The following is a 19,011-nucleotide window of genomic DNA, read 5'->3' as shown; positions in this document are numbered from 1 at the left end:
CCCATGGTCTGTCTAAACTGTTTCACAGAATCCTCTAAGAAAACGTATTTGGATTTCTTCTTTACTTGATTGCCGCCTCCTGAATTTGTTCGTCTGTGATTACACAATTGCTATTCTGGTTTACTGCTGCCCTTAGTCCATCTGGAAAGGCCTCTTTATTTTTTGAGTTTTTCAAGGCCATTGTGATTGGTAGAGTCGTTGCTGGCTGTGTGCTTTGGGCGCAGAATTGACTGAATTTTTAATTTTCAAAATATTACTTGACACAGTGTTTTAATGATGTCTTTTGTGGGTTAGTTACATGCTTTTGCGTGACTTGCGATCTTCTACCTGTTTTAGAAATCTTCCTTCTTCCTTTTCCCAAGGAGTCTGTGGTGATTGTTCATACTTAAACACACACACATGTATATATACGTATATGTATCTCAGCTACAGATGTATTTTTCCTTCAAGTCAGCGTCTCAGTCTGATGCTAAAGAATGGTGGGAGAGGGTGATGTAGATTGGGGGATGGGGTATCAACGTAGACAGATGATTCTAACCGTTCTCGTTTTCATTGACAATCCCATCATCGGTGTAGACAGACATAGCTGTAGGTGTAGTTAAATTTCAGCTTGGATAATTTCAATTCCTGTATGGATTCCCCCTGTTCTTTCTAGCATGGTCCATTTTTTGCTGTTTGTTCAAAACAGTTGGGTAATGTTTCTATCCATGGTTAGCAGTTTGCTGTTTTTCATCCAAAGTAGCTTGTATGTCAGTGCTGGTAGAAGTAATCATTTATTTTTAGATTATAAATCATTTGTGAATGTATAAAGCACTGTAGCTATAGAAGATAATAATTTGTCTCCAAAGGTTCCTTATTTTTTATTAATGTTTTGATTTCATATTCTCTCTGTCTACATATCACTCCCTGAATACGTATTACCGTTGTAATTGATAGCGTGACTCCTAAGTAACTCTCTTAACTGCTGATTATAACTGTGACACTGCTTCATTTGAAGACGCTTTGAGCCTACTCGTCACCCTGGGTGAGTCAGTCCTCACTCCTGTATTATTTACAATCCTGGTTTATGGAGCTTCAAACAAGTTCTGTTGTGTTTGAGGAAGATGTCTTCTGATCTGAGGAAGTTTTTTGCCAGGTCCTGAATTAACTTCCCAATAATGTTGCTTGTTTGCATTTGTTTATCTTCCATAGAAATAAAAAAAAAAATAAGTTTTACATGTGTATTACATGATTCCATATTCTACTGTATGTCTACTGTTCGCAGATGGACCTAAGCCCTGGCAGTGGGCAAAGGCAGGACGATAACACAGATTTCCATCCCCTTTCCACTTTTATTTTACTCGGGCTCCTGTTGTCAGCGCTGCCTCCGCTCCCAAGGTGTTACGAAACAGATTCTTTATTATATTTAGAGCTCATCTGTCTTCTGAAGAGATCACAGGTTTAATAATAAACTTACAGGAAAAGACGGCAATCTTCTTTGAGGGGGGTAGCGAGAAAGAAGAGGGGTTGGGTTGTTCTTTCATGAGCTGCGGTAGATTGGGGGCAGCGTTATTACCTCTGAGGTGGGTGAATTGATTGTGTTAATCCAACATTGCTCACACAAAATAAAATGGAACAAATAGGATTTTAAGAAAAGGCTGATTCTTTTGCCTAAACAAAGCCCCAATTTTTGGTGAGTAGGCAGGTGGATTTAGGTTGTATGGAGAAGTCTGCGGTAGAGAAACCATGTCTCTAATCTTGCAAGATTTACTTTGTGAAGTCACTGCTATAAAAGGTGACAGCTCTTATTTCAGTTGACCTTGTAGCAGTGATTGGAATGTGTACACAGATTTGTTTTTAAACGGTGCTGGAAATAATTTTAGGACGTGCTTTCCAAGTTTTAAATAATTCCCTGTACCTTTCAGGATGGGAGGGAGCCTACAGCACTGCAGACTTGTTTGAAATCCTCGGCTTATTCAGAATCAACTCATATAGCCTTTGTGCGCAAAAAGAGCTATATATAGACGCATACTGCAGGCAGGCTGTACGTTATGCAGGCTCGGGACTCGCTTTACCCAAAGCGAAAGCAGTATTCTTCATCTTTTGAGCGTGGTCGCTCCGGTGACATCTGGCGTCTTCAGTACGAGTGTCTGGGTGAAACCAGAGTGCAGGTTTTAAATAAGCCTCCGAACTGGGGGAGGTGGGGAAGTGCGAGGATCCCTGTCACTGGAGCCTGCTTGGCGGTTGGGAGACGATGGCTCATTCCCACAATCTGACATGGGATGGAGCCAGTTTCAGATGCCTTAACCTGACATGGCCTGAAAGTGATATTCCCCCCCCCGTTTCTTTAGTATTTGGTAGGAGGAAGTTTGCCTGGTTTTTTTTACCTCTCCAGGTTTTCATTTTTTTTCTTTTTATTCCTTGGAGATGCTAAAAATTTGCAGCATTTCCTGCTGTAAATAGATCCCTATAGAAAGCGGAAGGTGAACTATAAAAGGAAAACTCTTTGGTTCAAGCTTGTGTTGCTACAACTACTCCCCCAGTTCTTCCCTCGGCAGCATCTGAGCGTAAATCTCTCCTTGTCATCTGGGAGCACGGTTCTCCTTGTGAATCCATTGTGTATAGTGAATTTCACACGGGTGCAGTCCCCTGTAGCGTCAGGACAAGGTGGGAAAGACAGACGTTCCCCCACATTTTCTACCCAGACGTGGCTTGGCAGAGGCATGTTCTCCCATCAGTCAATAAGACAGATATTTGAATGCATCTTTTCAGCCACAAAGAGCATAAACTCAACCACTGTGTTTAACGTAATTTGTCAAGTATTGTCAAGATAATTTCTGTCCCTGTTGTTTTTTTGTGTGTGTTCAGTGTTTCGTGGCATGATCTCTTAAAAAAGAGGTGTAGAGGAGAGACAGGACTTGGATTTCCGTGTGGCACCCTTGAATGGGAAGTTGAATTTGCCATTGCAAAATGGAGATAATATCTGTGATTTTTCCAGATGAAGGGAGGAGGGATTATAAGTAAAGGAGAAGAGAAACACTGAGTTCAACACTATGGGGTGCTTTCAGATCATTAACTGAAAGGTATAGAGCCATGCTAAGTAACATTTAAGTAAATACGTTGTGGCTAATAATACTAAATAGCAGTTTGAATGTGGCTTGTTCAGTCAAATCAGTCTGTACCTTTTTCTTTTTTTTTTTTTTTTTTTTTTTTTTTTTTTTTTTGGAATAATGTACTGTATTTGGGAGACTCTCTTACCTGCTTTCCATGAATGTGATTATTGAAGATGGATAGCAGTAGGTTTGGCTGTTGTCTCTTTAGGAAATCTTTTAAACCAGGACTGGAAGCAGAATATTTCACAGCCTGTGGAAAAACTTCTAAAGGCTGCCATTGTGTCGTTCAGGCAAGAACAACTGAAAGCCCTAATGCATTTTATCTGCCGTTCTGTTCCTCAACACTATAAATAATTCAGATCTGTTGGCTTAACTACTACTGGCAACTGTTATTTATTAAGAATGACTGAAATAACTATGTGGCTCAGTAGAACAGAATGCATTAGGGACTTTAATGTGAAACAGAAGAGATAAAACATTTTGATTATCCTTTAAAGAAAAACCCTAAAACCTTAAAGCTGCAAATATTCTTTGCAATTCTGCAAAGGACAAGTGACAGTGGTAATTAGGATGTGATCATTCTGAAGTAAGCGGAGGTTTATTCCTTTGAAAGAGTACACACACTGATCTTAGAGCCCCATTTGCCCCTCTGGTGTCTTGTGCATCCACGTCGGTAATTTTGAAATTGAGGTCCCAATAACATCTTTAATTTGCCCCACTGTATAATGTTTGAATCTACTTGTATTTATGTGTTTACCTGTAAAATTACTTTTAAAGGTACTGTATAGTCTTTCCGTGGTTGCATTTAGTTTGGTTACTGTCCTGGTTCCGGTGGGGATAGGGTTAACTTTTCCTGGTATTCCATGCCATGTGAGCCACGCCCACCCTGAGCTGCCGGGGGAGGGGGCAGGAAGTTGCTGCTTAAAAGCGGGCTGGGGCGGCCCGGGTCCGGCCGGCGAGCGGGGAGCGGCGGGGGAGCGGCGGTTCCGTAATCGCGTTTGTATATTCCCCTATCCGTGTTGTTGTTGTTGTTGTTTGCCTGTTCCCTTTGCTGTTCTATTAAACTGCCTTTGTCTCAACCCAAGAGTCTTGCCTTTTCTTACGATTCTTCCTGTGTTTGGAAGGCACGAGCGAGCGACACGTGGTTCTTTGTTGCTGTCTGAGGCTAAACCACGACAGTTACCTTGCATGTCATGCTGAAGAGAAAGTAGGTAAAAGAACAGCAGTATTGTCTGGTGATCAGTGCAAGTGAATTGCTGTTCTCCTGTTCCGTTCCTGGTTTAGGGTTAATTAATGATACCCAGCCCCTCTAGGTACTGTTCATCATTAGACTTGAAATTGCTTTCCAAAGGTCAATATCATTATCCCTATTTTACAGACAAAAAAAAAGTGAAGTCATGGGAAGGGCTAAGACGAAGCAGGGTATTGCTACAGCAGAAACAGAACACGTTACTATGGAGTGGCAGATACTTGGCTGTACATCGTAAGATGTATTACTGTCGAACACCACAATGCTTTTGCAAGTCAACTGATTATAAATGGTGCATTTGGAATAAATTTTGTATCACAAAAGGGTTGACATCCAGGACTCAGATGACTAATTATCTAATCTTACATCTGGCATAAACACCCAAGCCATTTGTATGATGAACTGCGTTTCACGAGAGCGAGAAGGGAGCGAGAGAACGTTCTCTGCTGACTCAGAGCTCATAAATCTTCTGGGGTGTGTTTTGCCTTCTATTTGGTATTTGCTCAATGGGTTGAAAGAAGTTAAGTGATCAAATGTCATTTGCAAATCCCGGCCTGCAGCTCTTTATTTTTTTTTCTCATTTACATGGAGACAAACATTACAACGCGAGCACAGTTATTCGGGGGCTCGCTCTGTGTGGTGTGACTGAAAGCCGTTCATTTGAACCGACGCTGCAGATTCATTGTCTTCACCCTTTTCTAAAGGAAGTCATTTTACATTTGTTTGCGTTAATGATGATCTACAGTAGAAATATAAATGAAGAGAGCAGTACGTGCTGCTGGGTAGCATTTTGTTTCATTTGTTTGAGATTAAGTCATTAACTATAATGGCGCAAGACGTTTTTCTTTTTGACTAGTAATCAGAGGACTTCGGCACGTTAATTCTGATCTGAGATAAAATAGATGCTCTGCATTGGGTGGTTCGTATTTAAATTTTATTTCTGGACACGTCAAATTTGTACGGTAGATCTCTTCAGGTTAAGGGAAGTATCAATGAAAGTTTATTTTAACAGTGAGAAGAAATAGGAGATGAATCAGTGGGAAGTAAATTATATGCCCAAACTTTTAGGGGCAACGCATGCCTGCTGTAACCAGGCTTTCTGCAACACGAACTTTTCTAGATAGTATGTCATTAAGTTTTATAGTAAGGAGGAAAGATCATCAAAAACTCTGACTAGAACATAAAATTCCTGAGATAAAAAGAATATATGTAAATATCTTCAGAGCAAGCTTGGACACTCTCATTGATTTTTAGACAGCATCTCATTCTGGCTTGACAAAATACAGAATTTATAAATTAAATTTTATGTATGCTGTGTACGGTTTTGTGCTGACGTTGGCACACTTTCAGATGTAAAATTAAATTACTTTTTCCAATAAGGCAGCATAGATTGAAGCGTGGATTCCTTTCTTCGCTAATGGAACTAGTAGAAAGATATTGAATTATGCTGAGTTTCAAATTGACTGAGAGCCAAAGAGAAAAATCAATGACATTTTTAATGTCCCGTAGAGCTTTTAAGCAGGCCTCAGTCTGGCAGAGAAACTCCCTGTGAGGGGACTGGTGTTGACATTGGATTTCCAGTTAAGAAATGCGCTTCTTCAGGTAAGCGTGCGTCTTGCGTAGATGGAGGCTGCGTTGCCATTCCAGACACGAAGATGCTAAATAGGCAGTGACTGGTTTTTGGAAAGGCAGTGAGAAGACTCCGGTTACGAGGAATGTGTGTCACTCAGATGCTGAGCCTTTCTGTTGGAACAGAGAATGCACCACGTAAACATGCAAGCTAATCCCTGCAAAACAGTAACAACAAAAACCAGAAGGGTCTTTTATCTTGGTATAAATTCCTGAAAGTCACACGTGTGGGTAATTCCAAGAAATTATCTTTATTTTGATTAATTAACGAGAAGGTAAACACAGATCTATTTATTTATTTTTTTACTGGGTGTTTGCTTTTGGATCGCTGAGCCCTAGAGATCTAAGCCTTATAACAAATGGCCATCAAACGTGTGGCTTGCTGGTATTTGGAAAATTTTATAATAATGTTTTTATAATATTGTAAAATGCTTTTTATAGCACTAACTAAAACTTAATAAAATCCCTCAACCCAATGCCTCAGAATCTTGCTGCTCAGATAGAAACGGTTCTGATTTAGATAGGGGGAGACTGCTATATAGATACAGCCTGAATGTCTCAGTGTTGTAACAGAGGTTACAAAAAATGATTCTGGTCCATTTCTCTAATAAAACGATTTCTCTTTGCATTCCTTCAAAGTCTAGGTTTACCTTTCTCTTAATAACAGATGGATATAATACGGCTGTGAAGGACTCTGGTCCTCGAATAGGATTTTCAACAGCAAACTTTGTATCTTTAGTTCTTTGATGTAATGAGGAAAACTATCATACAGTCACTTCTGGGAATTCAATTTCTTGCTGTAATTTGGCTTTCAGCTGCTGGAAGATTCATCTTGGGTTTTCAAGGGTTGTTCATGTTGTAGTAGACGACTTCTGTCATTTTAAAAGCAGCCTTTAATGCAGGTAGCGTCAGCTCTACAGAGACTGAAATGTAAGTAACCTCAGAACTGCCACATTGTGAGAATGAGTTAGAGAAATCATAGAATTAGGTTTCAAAGATAATATACAGACAATCTGTTCAGCAGAGTAGCTCTGCAGAAGCTGGTTTTTGTCATTTGGATTCTTCACAGTTCACCCCTTCAGTGTCAATTGTTTTTGAGTGACAGTCATTAAATCACAAATGCTTATGAGTGGTTTGTGGTCAGCAACCGTTTATTTCTCAAATATACGCCAGCCTTCATGACATTGTACCTCATCAAAGAGACAAAGGTGACCTTTTTATTTTGTCGAGCTTACATTTCATTACCTTTAGGTACTGTTGTGTGCGCTTGCCCTTCCGGAGAGAGGAAGTGGTGACTCGCTACGCCACAGAAAACGGATTAGAGATCTCAGTCTAATTCATGTGTTGAAGACAGTATGTTAAAAGTCAAGGGTTTCCTCTAATGACCTGAGTTGTCGGATGAAATTCTAGTAGCATCATTCCAAGAAGTCAATTTCGGAAGTCTGGTTTGTGAGGGAACAAGGCTTTTGTGCTTGCTCCGTCTGCCTGCCCCGCAGGGTTCCTCTCGCTGATAAGCTTCACCCTGCAGGCCGGTTTCAGTCGCATTCCAAAGATGGGTTGGAGCCTGAAAGATAACTGAATACCCGACAATTTCCCGAAAACCAGCAGTAGGGTGGGTGAGAACGGATCCCCCAGCGGCGAGGGCAGGGAGGGCTGAGCCCAGATGGATCCGTCTGGCAGAGCCAGGGGAGGCGAACCCATGCCCAGTCCCCAGCGTGTGCAGTTTGTCCTGTAAAAGATGGTGCTGGATGTGTTCTGAAACGCCTCGGTGTGAGAGGGGTTGAGCACGTGCGCGAATGAAGCTGGAAAGGGGCTGGATCGTAGATTTGGCATCCACTGAGAAATCCAGAGGGCTGCCTCTGGCCCCCGGCGCTGGGAACTGGAGCTGCACTCGCCTGCAGCGCTCCGGCAGGAGACAGGAGGTGGGATATCCCTTGGCGGGCAAGTCTCCCAGGTAGTTGGATAAAAGAACATATAAACCATGTTCTTGCAATCACGCTTTCATGATCAATTTTTTTTTCTTCATTTATTTTTTTCGGCATCTTGCCAGTATTTTAATTTTGCTCTCTCTGCCCTGATTTTTGTAATTAGTTTGATATGCCATGCAGCATGGCACTTTCTTTGCTTCCTTATGTATAATATCCCACCAGAAACCCCCGACGGGTGAGTGCCGCACCTGGGGCCCTTTATGGGATCCGCGCCAACGCGCTCTCATTGAGTGCTGGGGCTTTGCAAATGTTTCCCATCTGATCACCAAACGTGATTTCCTAGAGGTTCCCATTCACACCTATTTCACATATCCTTTACTAGAGAGAGCATTTTGTTGACTCTTACCATCTCATTAAGAAATGATGAAAGAATTTGAATATTTTTATCTCAGATTAGATCTTAATTTGTGAACAAGTCAAAACCAATGTCTTTGACTCATAGTGGTTAACAAGTGATGGTTAACAGGTTATTGCTAAAGGCATGTTTTTAATTGTTGGGTTTTTGGTCTTTTTTTTTTTAAGGTGATTATTTTTAAATTGAGACTCTAAAGTATTTTTACTTGTCTTAGTCATAGCTGTCAAATATGAGCTTCATGTAAGTTATTGTTCTATTTTATGAGATAGACTTTCAGCGATCGCAACTAAGTTGAGAACTTGCATTATTCGCTATCAGCAAAATCTTCAAGCCTAGTAAGAACTTGCAAACTTCCTACAAAAGTAATTTTCTTCTCACTCAGTATAATTCTGTGTGGAGTCTTTAGGACATTTCTGAGACCATAGCCTCCGTAAATGCTTTGACAAGTAAGATACAGCCATTACAAAAAAAAAAAGCAGTGATAAATAGTGAAAGTCTGATTGGTATGTTAAACATCTTAATCCAGCTGCTGAAGGTGTTGTGTCATGAGCAGTGCACCTCTGGTTTGGGGTTTTTTTTTAATGTCCCATTACGGTAGACTTAACCGCAGGAAGTATCTATATAAACTCTATCATACTCTAGAATATGGCAGTGAGCACAAAGAGAGAGTATGGGCATGGTAAACACATCAGAAAGAGTGTATTTTTGTAATGGCTGTGTATTGTATTTCTGTTGCTTACAACTGTCGCCACAAGGACAGAATCATTTTGAATGTGACCAGGCAGCTGTCTCTGTGAAGCCTATAGATAGCAGCTTCCTTGTGTAGCACATTTTCAGCTTCTTCAAACAGATTTATCAAGCATCTTTACTGTCTCAACACTGCCAGCTCAAATGACTTCTCAAGGAGCTTCGGTTATGCAATCTTTTAAAAGGTGCATTGTTTTTTCTGTTTGTTTCTTTTTTTGTGTGCGTGCCGGCTTTTTTTAGTAGCTCACTGCAGCAGCTAAAATCTAGCGCAGGGTTTCACCGTGCGTTAGGAAAAAAACCCGTGCTCCATTTGCCCACCGTGACCAGGCTTTAAATCGGCATCAGAACTTCCAGCGGCTGTGCGAAGCAGCGGACCGCGCAGGTCAGAGCCGAGCCGAGAGCTCGCGGGAGAGCGGTGCCTTGAGAGCGAGGAGAGGGCACCCTGCAGAGACAGGAGCTGGGAACAGCCTTCGCTTGGCATAGTTAGAAGATACATCCATAATCGTTTTGGGGTCTAAGGACCGCTTAGCAGAATGTTCCTCTGCGAGTCCTTCTCTGAGTCTGGCCTGACTTACAGGAGTGTTATGGTTTGAAGAACCCCAAAAAATTTATTATTTTTTAGACAATTATTCTATCACCTGATGACCCCTCCCCACCTGGGAAGGAGAATTGGGGAAAAAACAAGGAAACCCGAGGGTTGAAACAGATTTAATAGAGTAAGTCTGGCTGATCTTTAAGGCCCCTTCTAACCCAAACCATTCTATGATTCTGAGTCTAAATAATTAACGTTAATAATATTGAAGAACCAATATTGATCCCGATACCAATACAAAATAGACAAGGATTATCCTCAGTCCATTCCATCATCGGAAGCTGTGCACTTCTAGCAGTGACAGCCAGCGTGGGACCCTGCGAGCGCTGTGGCTTTGGGAGGAAGGGAAGGGCGCAGGGCTCCAGCCCCGGGGCAAGGGGTGCTCAGGATGGCAGCCAGCAAGGGAGAGAGAGAGAACTCAGCAAACTTTCTGATTCATATTGAATGTGCCGTTCATGGTATGAAATAATCCTGTTGGCAGCTTGGGGCAAGCACCCGGCTCTCGCTCCTCCTCATCCCCGGACTGGCCAAGCTCAAAAACACTGAGACCTTGAAACGTACATAGCCTAGCGGGCTATAAAGTAAATATTTTCACAAATTCAGACACCAGAGTCTTCTAAAAGTGCAGTTTTCCCAAGCGTTAGAAGACACTTTAGTGCAAAGTGAAATTACCGAAAGGGAAATGAATCCTGTGTTGCTCAAACCAGGAGAAGGAGTAGGAGGCAGAGAGAAGCCCCGCAGCGGGCGCCCTGTCTTCATGGACGTGGGTTGGTGACGCCACTGGCACAGGAGGCGGCCAAAGGGAGGGACGGGTAAACAGCCAAAGGATGGGTCTTCCCAGCAAATTTCTCTGCTGTCGCTGCTGCAGTTCACAGCATGGGAACTTCCAGTAATAAAGACTTTAAAGGCTTCTTCAAAGAGCTTCCAGGCTGTATCAGAAGCTCCATCTGGAAGAAGTCTCATGAGACTGTGGAGTGTTTTGTAAATACAGGCTGGGGACAAATGAGGTTTTTCTTAAATTGAATCTTGCAAAACTTGCTTTCTAATAAGAACTTGCAACAGGCCACGTTAACACAGGAGTGTTTACCAAACGGCATCCCTAGTGTAATGCCTTTTCGAAAGGGTGCCGTTAGCTTGTCATCCCTACAAAGTCTTTTACTAACACAGTAAATTATAGGCCTTTTGGGAATGTGCTGTTCTCGGTTCTTTTCAGGTCATGTTCTTGGTCTTGGATTGCCGTGTGAAACCACATACGGCATATAGTCTTTGCCTGTGGATTTGTTTTGTGTTTCAGCAAACTGAATAGCATTTCTATTTAAATCATGTTTCATTCTAACTAAAACAATTGCTCTTCTGTAGTGTCAGGGGACTCTTGAGGTAATAGGAACACTGTATGTTTTGTGATTTACTGACCATTTTGGCCTTTGAAAGGCACCAGTACGTTTCGGTCCATTTTTCCTGCTTTGTTTGGATTAGTGATGCCTCATCAGTTACTCCAGACCATGACACCATGACAGCATTAAGCATTTTCAGCACTGGTGGCACTCGGTTGTGTATTTTGGCCAGGGGCAGTAATGTGCCTGGAGCATCGTCTTCCATCAGCGGTGCTGATGCTCCAGGAACACCAGCATTACCACGTTGTAAGGACTTGATGTCTGCCTGTTGTGGTTTTCCACTTTTGAGATGCATCAGCTTTTCTAGAAATGGGTTTACTTCATGGAGTTGTTCATGACCGTGCGTCAGCTGCCTGTATCAGACTAATCAGATGCTGAGGGGACTGGAACACCTCTCTTAGGAAGAAAGGCTGAGGGATTTGGGTCTTTTTAGTCTGGAAAAAGACGACTGAGGGGGGATCTCATCAACGCTTATAAATACTTCAAGGGTGGGTGTCAGGAGGATGGGGCCAGGCTCTTTTCAGTGGTGCCCGGGGACAGGACAAGGGGTAACGGGCACAAAATTGACCATAGGAAGCTCCATCTCAACACGAGGAGGAACTTCTTTACCCTGAGGGTGGCAGAGCCCTGGCACAGGCTGCCCAGAGAGGTGGGGGAGTCTCCGTCTCTGGAGACATTCCAAACCCTCCTGGTCGCGTTCCTGTGCCGCCTGCTCTGGGTGACCCTGCTCCAGCAGGGGGCTGGACTGGGTGATCTCCAGAGGGCCCTTCCAACCCCCACCATTCTGTGATTCTGTGAAACCTGCCTGTCTGGAGCTGTTGTTTGCCTGTGTATTCCACTTAGCACTTCTGACAGCGTATGAGAACAGAGAATATGGAGCGAGAAAAAAGTATGAAAGCTCCATAAATCTTGTATGAACTGAAAATATCTCCCACTATCATCTTGATGTTTTTCCCTTCAGTTGTGCTGTTATCTAGAAATCTCAGAGTATCTTACGAACACTGAAATAAGCCTTCTACAGCCTTCCTGCTTCACCTCTCCCCCAGAAAATGACATTATCACCCCTCGTTTGTAGATGAGGAATCGAAGATCTGAGTGGTGAAGTGACTTGTCCAAGGTCAGCTGCCGAATTGGTGGCGTGGCTATGAATAGACATAGGCATTCTAGCTCTCAGCTCCCTGCTAAACAAGATTGTGCCCTCCCAGTTTTAATTTGTCATAACTTAATGACTTATAGCATTTGAGCATCTAGAATGTGGCAGAAGGATTTATTTTCAGCAGCCGACAGGTGATCCTGAGTTACGCCAGCAGCAGGACGCGACGCAGCTCCCGTGTCCCCGTGGATCCTGTCTCCTGCTGCTTGTTTTGCGTAAAAGATGCAAGGAGAAGCGAGGACCACCAGCGTGGCAAAGTCTGAGCGTTCCCGTGTGGGTCTCTGCTGGCTTGTGGGATGCTGCAGGGCCTCACCCGAATGTTCACTTTTGTGTTAAAAACAACGATCCTAGACCCGATGCTTCATTTGTCTTGGTGTAACAATAATGAAGTGTCCTGATAGCAGTTTGACTTCAACACCTAATCTATTTTAAAAGAAGTAAAAAAAACCCAAATCTCCAGTGCAATCTGCTGTTCCTTGAAGGGGAGAGGTAATTCAACTAAAGTCCTCTCAGGAGCCAAGTAGGAGAAGTAAATTTTGCGTTGTGCTAATCAGGAAGAGGAAGTCATCTGTCTGCAGCTGGTCACTTCCCTGCTTACATGGCATAGTCCTGTAGCGGCTACATAAGAAGCTTTGTGATGAGCAAATGTCAAGGGCAATTAATTCTTTGGCAGGCAGCTGTTATTATTAGGACAAAGAGTGGCCAGACATAGAAGGAAGGCCTTCAGCTGATTTGTTTTCTCTGCTTTTTCCATCGAAATTGCGAAGTCACTCAAACCCCGATGGTGAACTTTCATGCAATAAGAATTTTAAATTTGCCGTCTCTTTTTTTTTTTAAGTAGGAGACCTTATATTAGATTTAGAGCACAGAGGAATTGCTCAGAGAAAATGTTTGGAAAGTCTTCACCACCTTAATGCTATCAGGAAGGAGCAGAGTTGTGTCTTAAGCTGGTAACATAATAATATGTGGGCTGAGTTAAGCCCACTTCAGACTGGTTTTCTCCAACTTAATTGATGGAAACAGGCCACTTTTAGGCTTGATTTATCACCTTAGTGGAGTTATTCCAGGACTGCCGCAATGCAACTGTGGGTGTTCTAAACACACCCACGCTGCCAGAGAATCAGGAAGGATGTACTTAAAATCCTCTAATTTATCTAATAACGTCTTTAGCGGCTTTTTTGTGTAGGTTTAGTATTGTAATGGAAATGCACTCTTTGGCTGGATAAAGAGCTCCTGTGTGAAACTGCCGCAGTTGGCTGTAGGGACATGGGAATAGCATTTGGAGCTGATTGGGAAAATTCTCTGACCAGCTACACGCGCTGTAAACGCACCTTTCAATTTTGTAATCTGTCACTACGCTTATAATGGTATCCAAAATTTCAGATATGCATGTTCGTGACTCTGGGTCTTCACAGACGCGGCCTCCCCACCTTCCCAGCCCAGGCAGAGCTGAGGTTCGTCGTGTCGGGGGGTGTTTTTTTGCTGCTGTTTAAGCCCTGAGTCTCTATTTTAGCAACGGTTGTTGCCTTGGTTCTGACCAGGTTCCCTCTGTGCCCGTCGGTGGACATTCTTGAGGGGCTGGTTAGAAGTGACGCAAACCAAATTTGAGTTTCCTACGGAGTTTCAGCGCTGGGCTGGTGAGGGTGTGCCTGGGGCTGGGGAACCAGCTCAGATTCCTCCAGGCGCCTGCAGCGAGCCCTGCCCGGTGCCGTCAGCACTTCCAGCGTGGATTCTTCTGCTCTGCGTTATTTAGGCTGAACCTTAATCTTCCTCCACGTTTTTTCAGAACGCTTCCCTCGCGGTGTTGCGAGCTGCGGCTGTAATTATTCTATCCCGGAACATTCTATCATTGTAACATGGAAATTGCGTGTAACGTGAGCAGTAACCAGTATCGCTGCTCTGGAGCACTGGAGCTAATAATAGCCATGAAAGACCTGTTCTTTGTGAGCTAAATAAAGGTGGACGAGACTAGACAGAAAATCAGCTTCTACACGCACCAGAAGTAAAGGAGGTCCCGGCGTGTTTTCCTCTGGCCAATTACTCTTACCACCGGACACCGCCGTATGTAAATAGGATCAGAGCTCCCGGGCTGTGTGGGGAAGAGCCGGTCCAAAGGCAGCTGATTTCCTCCAGCAGTCGGGCTTCATTAGCGCCCGCCTCGCTGAGCCTTGGGGGTGCTGCATGAGCAGAACGCTCGGCTGGTAATTCTAGGAAATGCTCTTAGTGATGGCGCGGCAGCGCAGTTCGAGGGGCTCCCTGCGTAACTTCAAGGCTCAGAGCTTGTCTCATGACTCTTCATCACTTGGACAAAGCTATTTACTGCTGATCTTCCATCTAAATAATTTATAGATATGTTGAATAGTAAATAATGACGGTGGAAGGACTTATTTTGTGTACATTTTCTAAACCTGTTACATGGTCTTACTCTTCGTAGCAGCGTTTGGTATCAAGAATCTGGAAAGCTTTATGGTAAAATGGCTTTTAAAAAAAAAAACCAAACCCAAGTGCAGCAAATCTGATTTTTATTCTGGAATTCTGATTTTGCTGCTGAAGCGGTGGCATGTGGGCCAGTTTAGGATGGCAGTTGGCTTTTCCTGGGCAGCGAACCAAATGTGAATGCAAGTGACGGTTGCCATGTGCTTCTCAGGCTCCAGAACCAAGTCTGACAAGGCCAGTTTTGCGTGTAGAAGTTTTTTCTGCTCTGGATCTGGTGGGGCTGATGCTTCCAGGCTAACGCCCCCTCTCCAACCCAGCGGAGGAAATAGGTTAAGGAAGTAAATGTGCTCGTGGCCTGTTCCCGGGACTGGCTGACACAGAATTCTGTGGTTGATGGATGGTTTCTGGGACTGAAATGAGCTCGTGTGTCTCTGCGTGGCCCTGCAATGGTAGACACGTCTCATGCAGGACGTTGTTACCCCAGCAATAACTATGGAAGATGGAAGTTTCTTGCTGACACAGCCTGAGACCCCTGGAGAAGTTAAGGCAGACCAATGGGAAATACATATGCATAAATTAAGAGGTATTAAACTCCTCTTGAATGAGAAAATGTACATTAAAGTGGCCTTGGTTTGCTATAGATTAATTAACCTTGGGAGATACCAGGCTTAATTAAGCTACAGTGAGTTAAAGCCACTTTACTCTTGATAGAGATCATTCACGAGGGAGCTTTTTAACCTTATGCACATCAACTTCATACCTCCTGTCTATGGGTTTGCCTTAACTTTCAGTGTCCCTGGGTGAAGTTTTGGGCACTTGGAAAACTGAGGACTTCTGTCATCCTTTGGAATCCTGACTCCAGTTCTTAGGAGAAACTGGACAGAACGGGCTTCAGATAAAAGTTGTAAAATGCACCTGTAGAAAACATGCGCTAAGCAAGGGTTGCATGACAGACTCTGCAGAGGGCTTCAGGTCTAGATTTGAAAAGCACTTAAATAGGTGTTACGGAATGGAACATTGAAACTTAAGAAGCAGGGAACAGAAGAATGAAACAGGGTCACTAAAATGCATACGGTGAGTGTGAGGTCTTGCTGCGGGGTTGTGGTGCTGTCTAGCAAAGCTGAATCAGAAGTTTTACAAGTCTTGGTTCAAATTCCTGCTTGTTTATAGAAAAATATTGTTACGTATTTTCCTGACCGCAAGTTACCTTGCTAAATCAGATGAAAATGTCCTTTTGTTTTGTTGTGTTTATTTTCTTCTTTTCCAGTAATTGCCCTTCGTTTTTGGCTGCTGCTTTAGCTAGAGCAACTTCAGATGAAGTCCTTCAGAGTGATCTTTCGGCACACTACTTACCAAAGCATGTGGACAACGCGGATGGGATCATACGTAAGTACCTCTGCGCATGATAATGTACAATCTTACACGGTGTGGATCTTTCATTTACACGGGATACTGGGACACTTTGCAGATAATTCATAGATTTTTAAAGTCAGCATTGACTTCAGTGGTCCATCTAGTCTGACCACTTGAACGGCACTAGATTTTCCTCAAATTACTTCTTTCTACCAGCTACCTAAACGAGGTCAGACTAGATTTCTTGTGAAGGAATATCCCATATCGATGTAAAAAGATTAATGGAGAATTCGCCACCACTCCTGATAGAGCTACTGGCTAATTTCTTAGTCAAAGCTTTCTCATCTTTGAATCTTTCCTCTTATAATCATCTTATAATTTCAACTTTTACTACTGAATTCTTTCTCTCTTTTAAAATGCCTTTCTCTGGTTGCACTTGACTCTTTTATCAAATTTTTCTCCTAAAGACCAGATGAAATCAATCCTTTGCTTTAAGTGCACCTTCATAAGACTGTACCTGGTGTCCCCCAATTTCTTGATGTGCACTTTGGACTATGTGGTCCTGCTGCTTGCTGGCTCCTGCCAGTTGTCCTTCATCATTAGGGCAAAGTCAAGTATACGTGGAAAGAGAGAATTTAATTCTGAATTATTTCAGTCAGCCTAGTTTTTACTATGGCTTTTAATTTTTATTTTTTTTTCATTTTGGTTTAGCAAAGGATAGTATAAAGATATTTCATGCTTAACAGGAAAATTTCCTTTTCTCCATGTATCTGTGTTGGCTAACAAGATTCTTGCAGCATCCAGCTCAAAACCATATACCCTAAATAGTTTTGGGATTCTGTTGACCTAAATAGCCTTGAAAAACTTTCTAAGGTGCTCATTACAATGAAGAATGATGTTTCTCACATGTATTGAGAGGAATTCTGTCACTTGATCTTGAAAATATGGTCAACAAACCACTTTGTCCATTCCCTCCTTTTCTGATTAAAAAAAAAAAAAATCATTTAGGGGATAAGTAGGAGATATAAATCTGGCTCTTCAAAAAGGAAAATTCTGGTGTATTTCTCAGGGGCCTTCAGAAACCTGAGAAAAAGAAAAACACGCTATGGGTTCCCTTTTTGTAGGTACCGCTGCTGCCTCCTGCTGAGCAGGTAAATGGAATAGATTTGTCATTGTTCTGGCTGAGCAGCCTTCATTAATTTCAAATTGAGATCTCTGAGACTTGCATAAATATTTGACAGTCTCCAAGGAAATGTTGACTAAGCCTCCACACAGAATATCTAAAGAGTTCAACAGAAAAAAAGAAAAAAGAAACCGCAAAATCCTCACACCTACAGAAATTGCCATTTAGATACATCTAAATCTGTAATACACAGTTGCAAACATAGATTGATGTGTGTATGGGCTATAGCAAGCGCTAAAAATATGACTCCAGCTGCAGTATGTTGAGGTGAATTGTCATAACGAAGGGACATGAACATAAAATACACCTTTACAGATGCAATGTAAAGTGTTAAGATAAAGAGGGAGAGGAAGAGAAAGCACATCTTCTGGACTGTAATAAAGCAATGGTTTCGTACGAATACTGCAATTGCAAATAATATACTACAAATGATAATTTTTGAAACGGAGCATTAGCTGAAGTGATGCAAGGTTTGGCTAAGAAAACCGTAAAAACACTAGGGGGGTTCATGCAAGAGTGAAGGAAATTTCATTGCGGAAGGTCAGTGACTCCGTTCTAGCCAACTTTCGAAGTAGGAGCCCTTTGAGAAGCCCGGGCTCGTGTCTTAGGAGAGAGCTGTGACTGATGAGTGCCCTGACTGGTACCATACAGGGAGACTTTCACGCTTTGAAAGAAAACAAAGGGCACTGTAGCAGGTGATGAAAATGGGATTTCTGCATCTTGAAGTTTTGTGCCCAGAGTTCACTGTTTATCCTGGTGATGTTTGGGCTGCTGCAGAACACGACACCAGGCTGAATTTAGCTGTCTGGTGTTGATAGCCAATTCTGTGTCAGTTTTTCTTAAGAACCCAGAAAGATTTTTACTCTGTACAATACAAGGAAACATTTACCTGATTTGCCTCGAGTTTGAATTTGCTAGAAGAAAAAAAAATGATTCCAGATTTCCTTAGTGACACATTTCAGTCTGAGTAGCGCAACATGACAAATCATATTGCATGCTTAGGCCTGGTGAAAGCAGTTATTGGTGTGCTGGTGGAAAGGAAATTAGAAGCTTCACGAAAGAAGAATGCTAATCTTAAAAGAAGAAAAACTGTTTTGAGCACAGGAATGTCGGAATGCAAGAATACAGGTGTGATATATTCAGGGTGGCCATATGTCTTTGGATATCAAGAACAGAAGCTGAGAGTTGTAGGCCATGACTGATTCTTCTCTTCCATTTAAACTGGGGAGGAGCAAGAGAGCTTCCATGAGAACTGAAAGATGTCTGACTTCCTTTTGGAAAGGTCAGGTTAAGAATGTCTAGTTATCTTTTTCACAGAGGAAGATATTCACATGGGGGTTCAGCATTGTTAACGAGCCACCAAAGGAGGCTGGGCAGTAGGACCTCGTTACACGGTGGAGGTATCTAAAATATCCAGCAGACTTCACAAGGCAAATTGCAAAGTCCCACTGCCCAGGCTGTCCAGGTACTAGGAGGGGAGATTACTATAACCAAGACACAAAGAGGTCATTGACTAGTCAGAAACTGGAGTTCTCAGGTTAAGGAAAACCTTGGTTGTTGGCTTGATGACACGTCTGCAAACCCGGGGACTGATCCCTGTTGTCACACCGTCTGCATTTTCAAGAAAGGTCTTAAAATTTAGGTACTAAAAAGCAGAGTATTCTTTCTACCCTGATTTTGCCCTAAAAGAAGTCAGTCCTATTTGGGAGCAATAAAGCCTGAGCTGGATTTCCCACTAGCTGTGGTACAATTAAGCTCTACTTCCACCGCTGGGGATTTTGGAGCAGCAGGAGGGAAATGAAATTCTCCATGACACAACCACAATGACAGCTGAGTCAGC

General features: G+C 42.7%; 1 protein-coding gene across 1 annotated transcript in view; it reads left to right on the top strand.

Moving 5' to 3' along the window:
- Nucleotides 1-19,011, top strand: part of PPM1E (protein phosphatase, Mg2+/Mn2+ dependent 1E) — a 69,442-nt gene that overhangs the window by 40,111 nt on the left and 10,320 nt on the right. Inside the window, exon 2 of the mRNA XM_054207992.1 lies at nucleotides 15,903-16,021. Coding sequence (XP_054063967.1) covers nucleotides 15,903-16,021 — 119 coding nt within the window. The remainder of the gene's footprint in view (nucleotides 1-15,902; nucleotides 16,022-19,011) is intronic.

Source organism: Rissa tridactyla, chromosome 7 (assembly GCF_028500815.1).
Source record: "Rissa tridactyla isolate bRisTri1 chromosome 7, bRisTri1.patW.cur.20221130, whole genome shotgun sequence".
NCBI lineage: Eukaryota > Metazoa > Chordata > Aves > Charadriiformes > Laridae > Rissa > Rissa tridactyla.
Note: the sequence above shows the minus strand (reverse complement) of the source record. Positions and strands in the feature narration are given on the sequence as shown.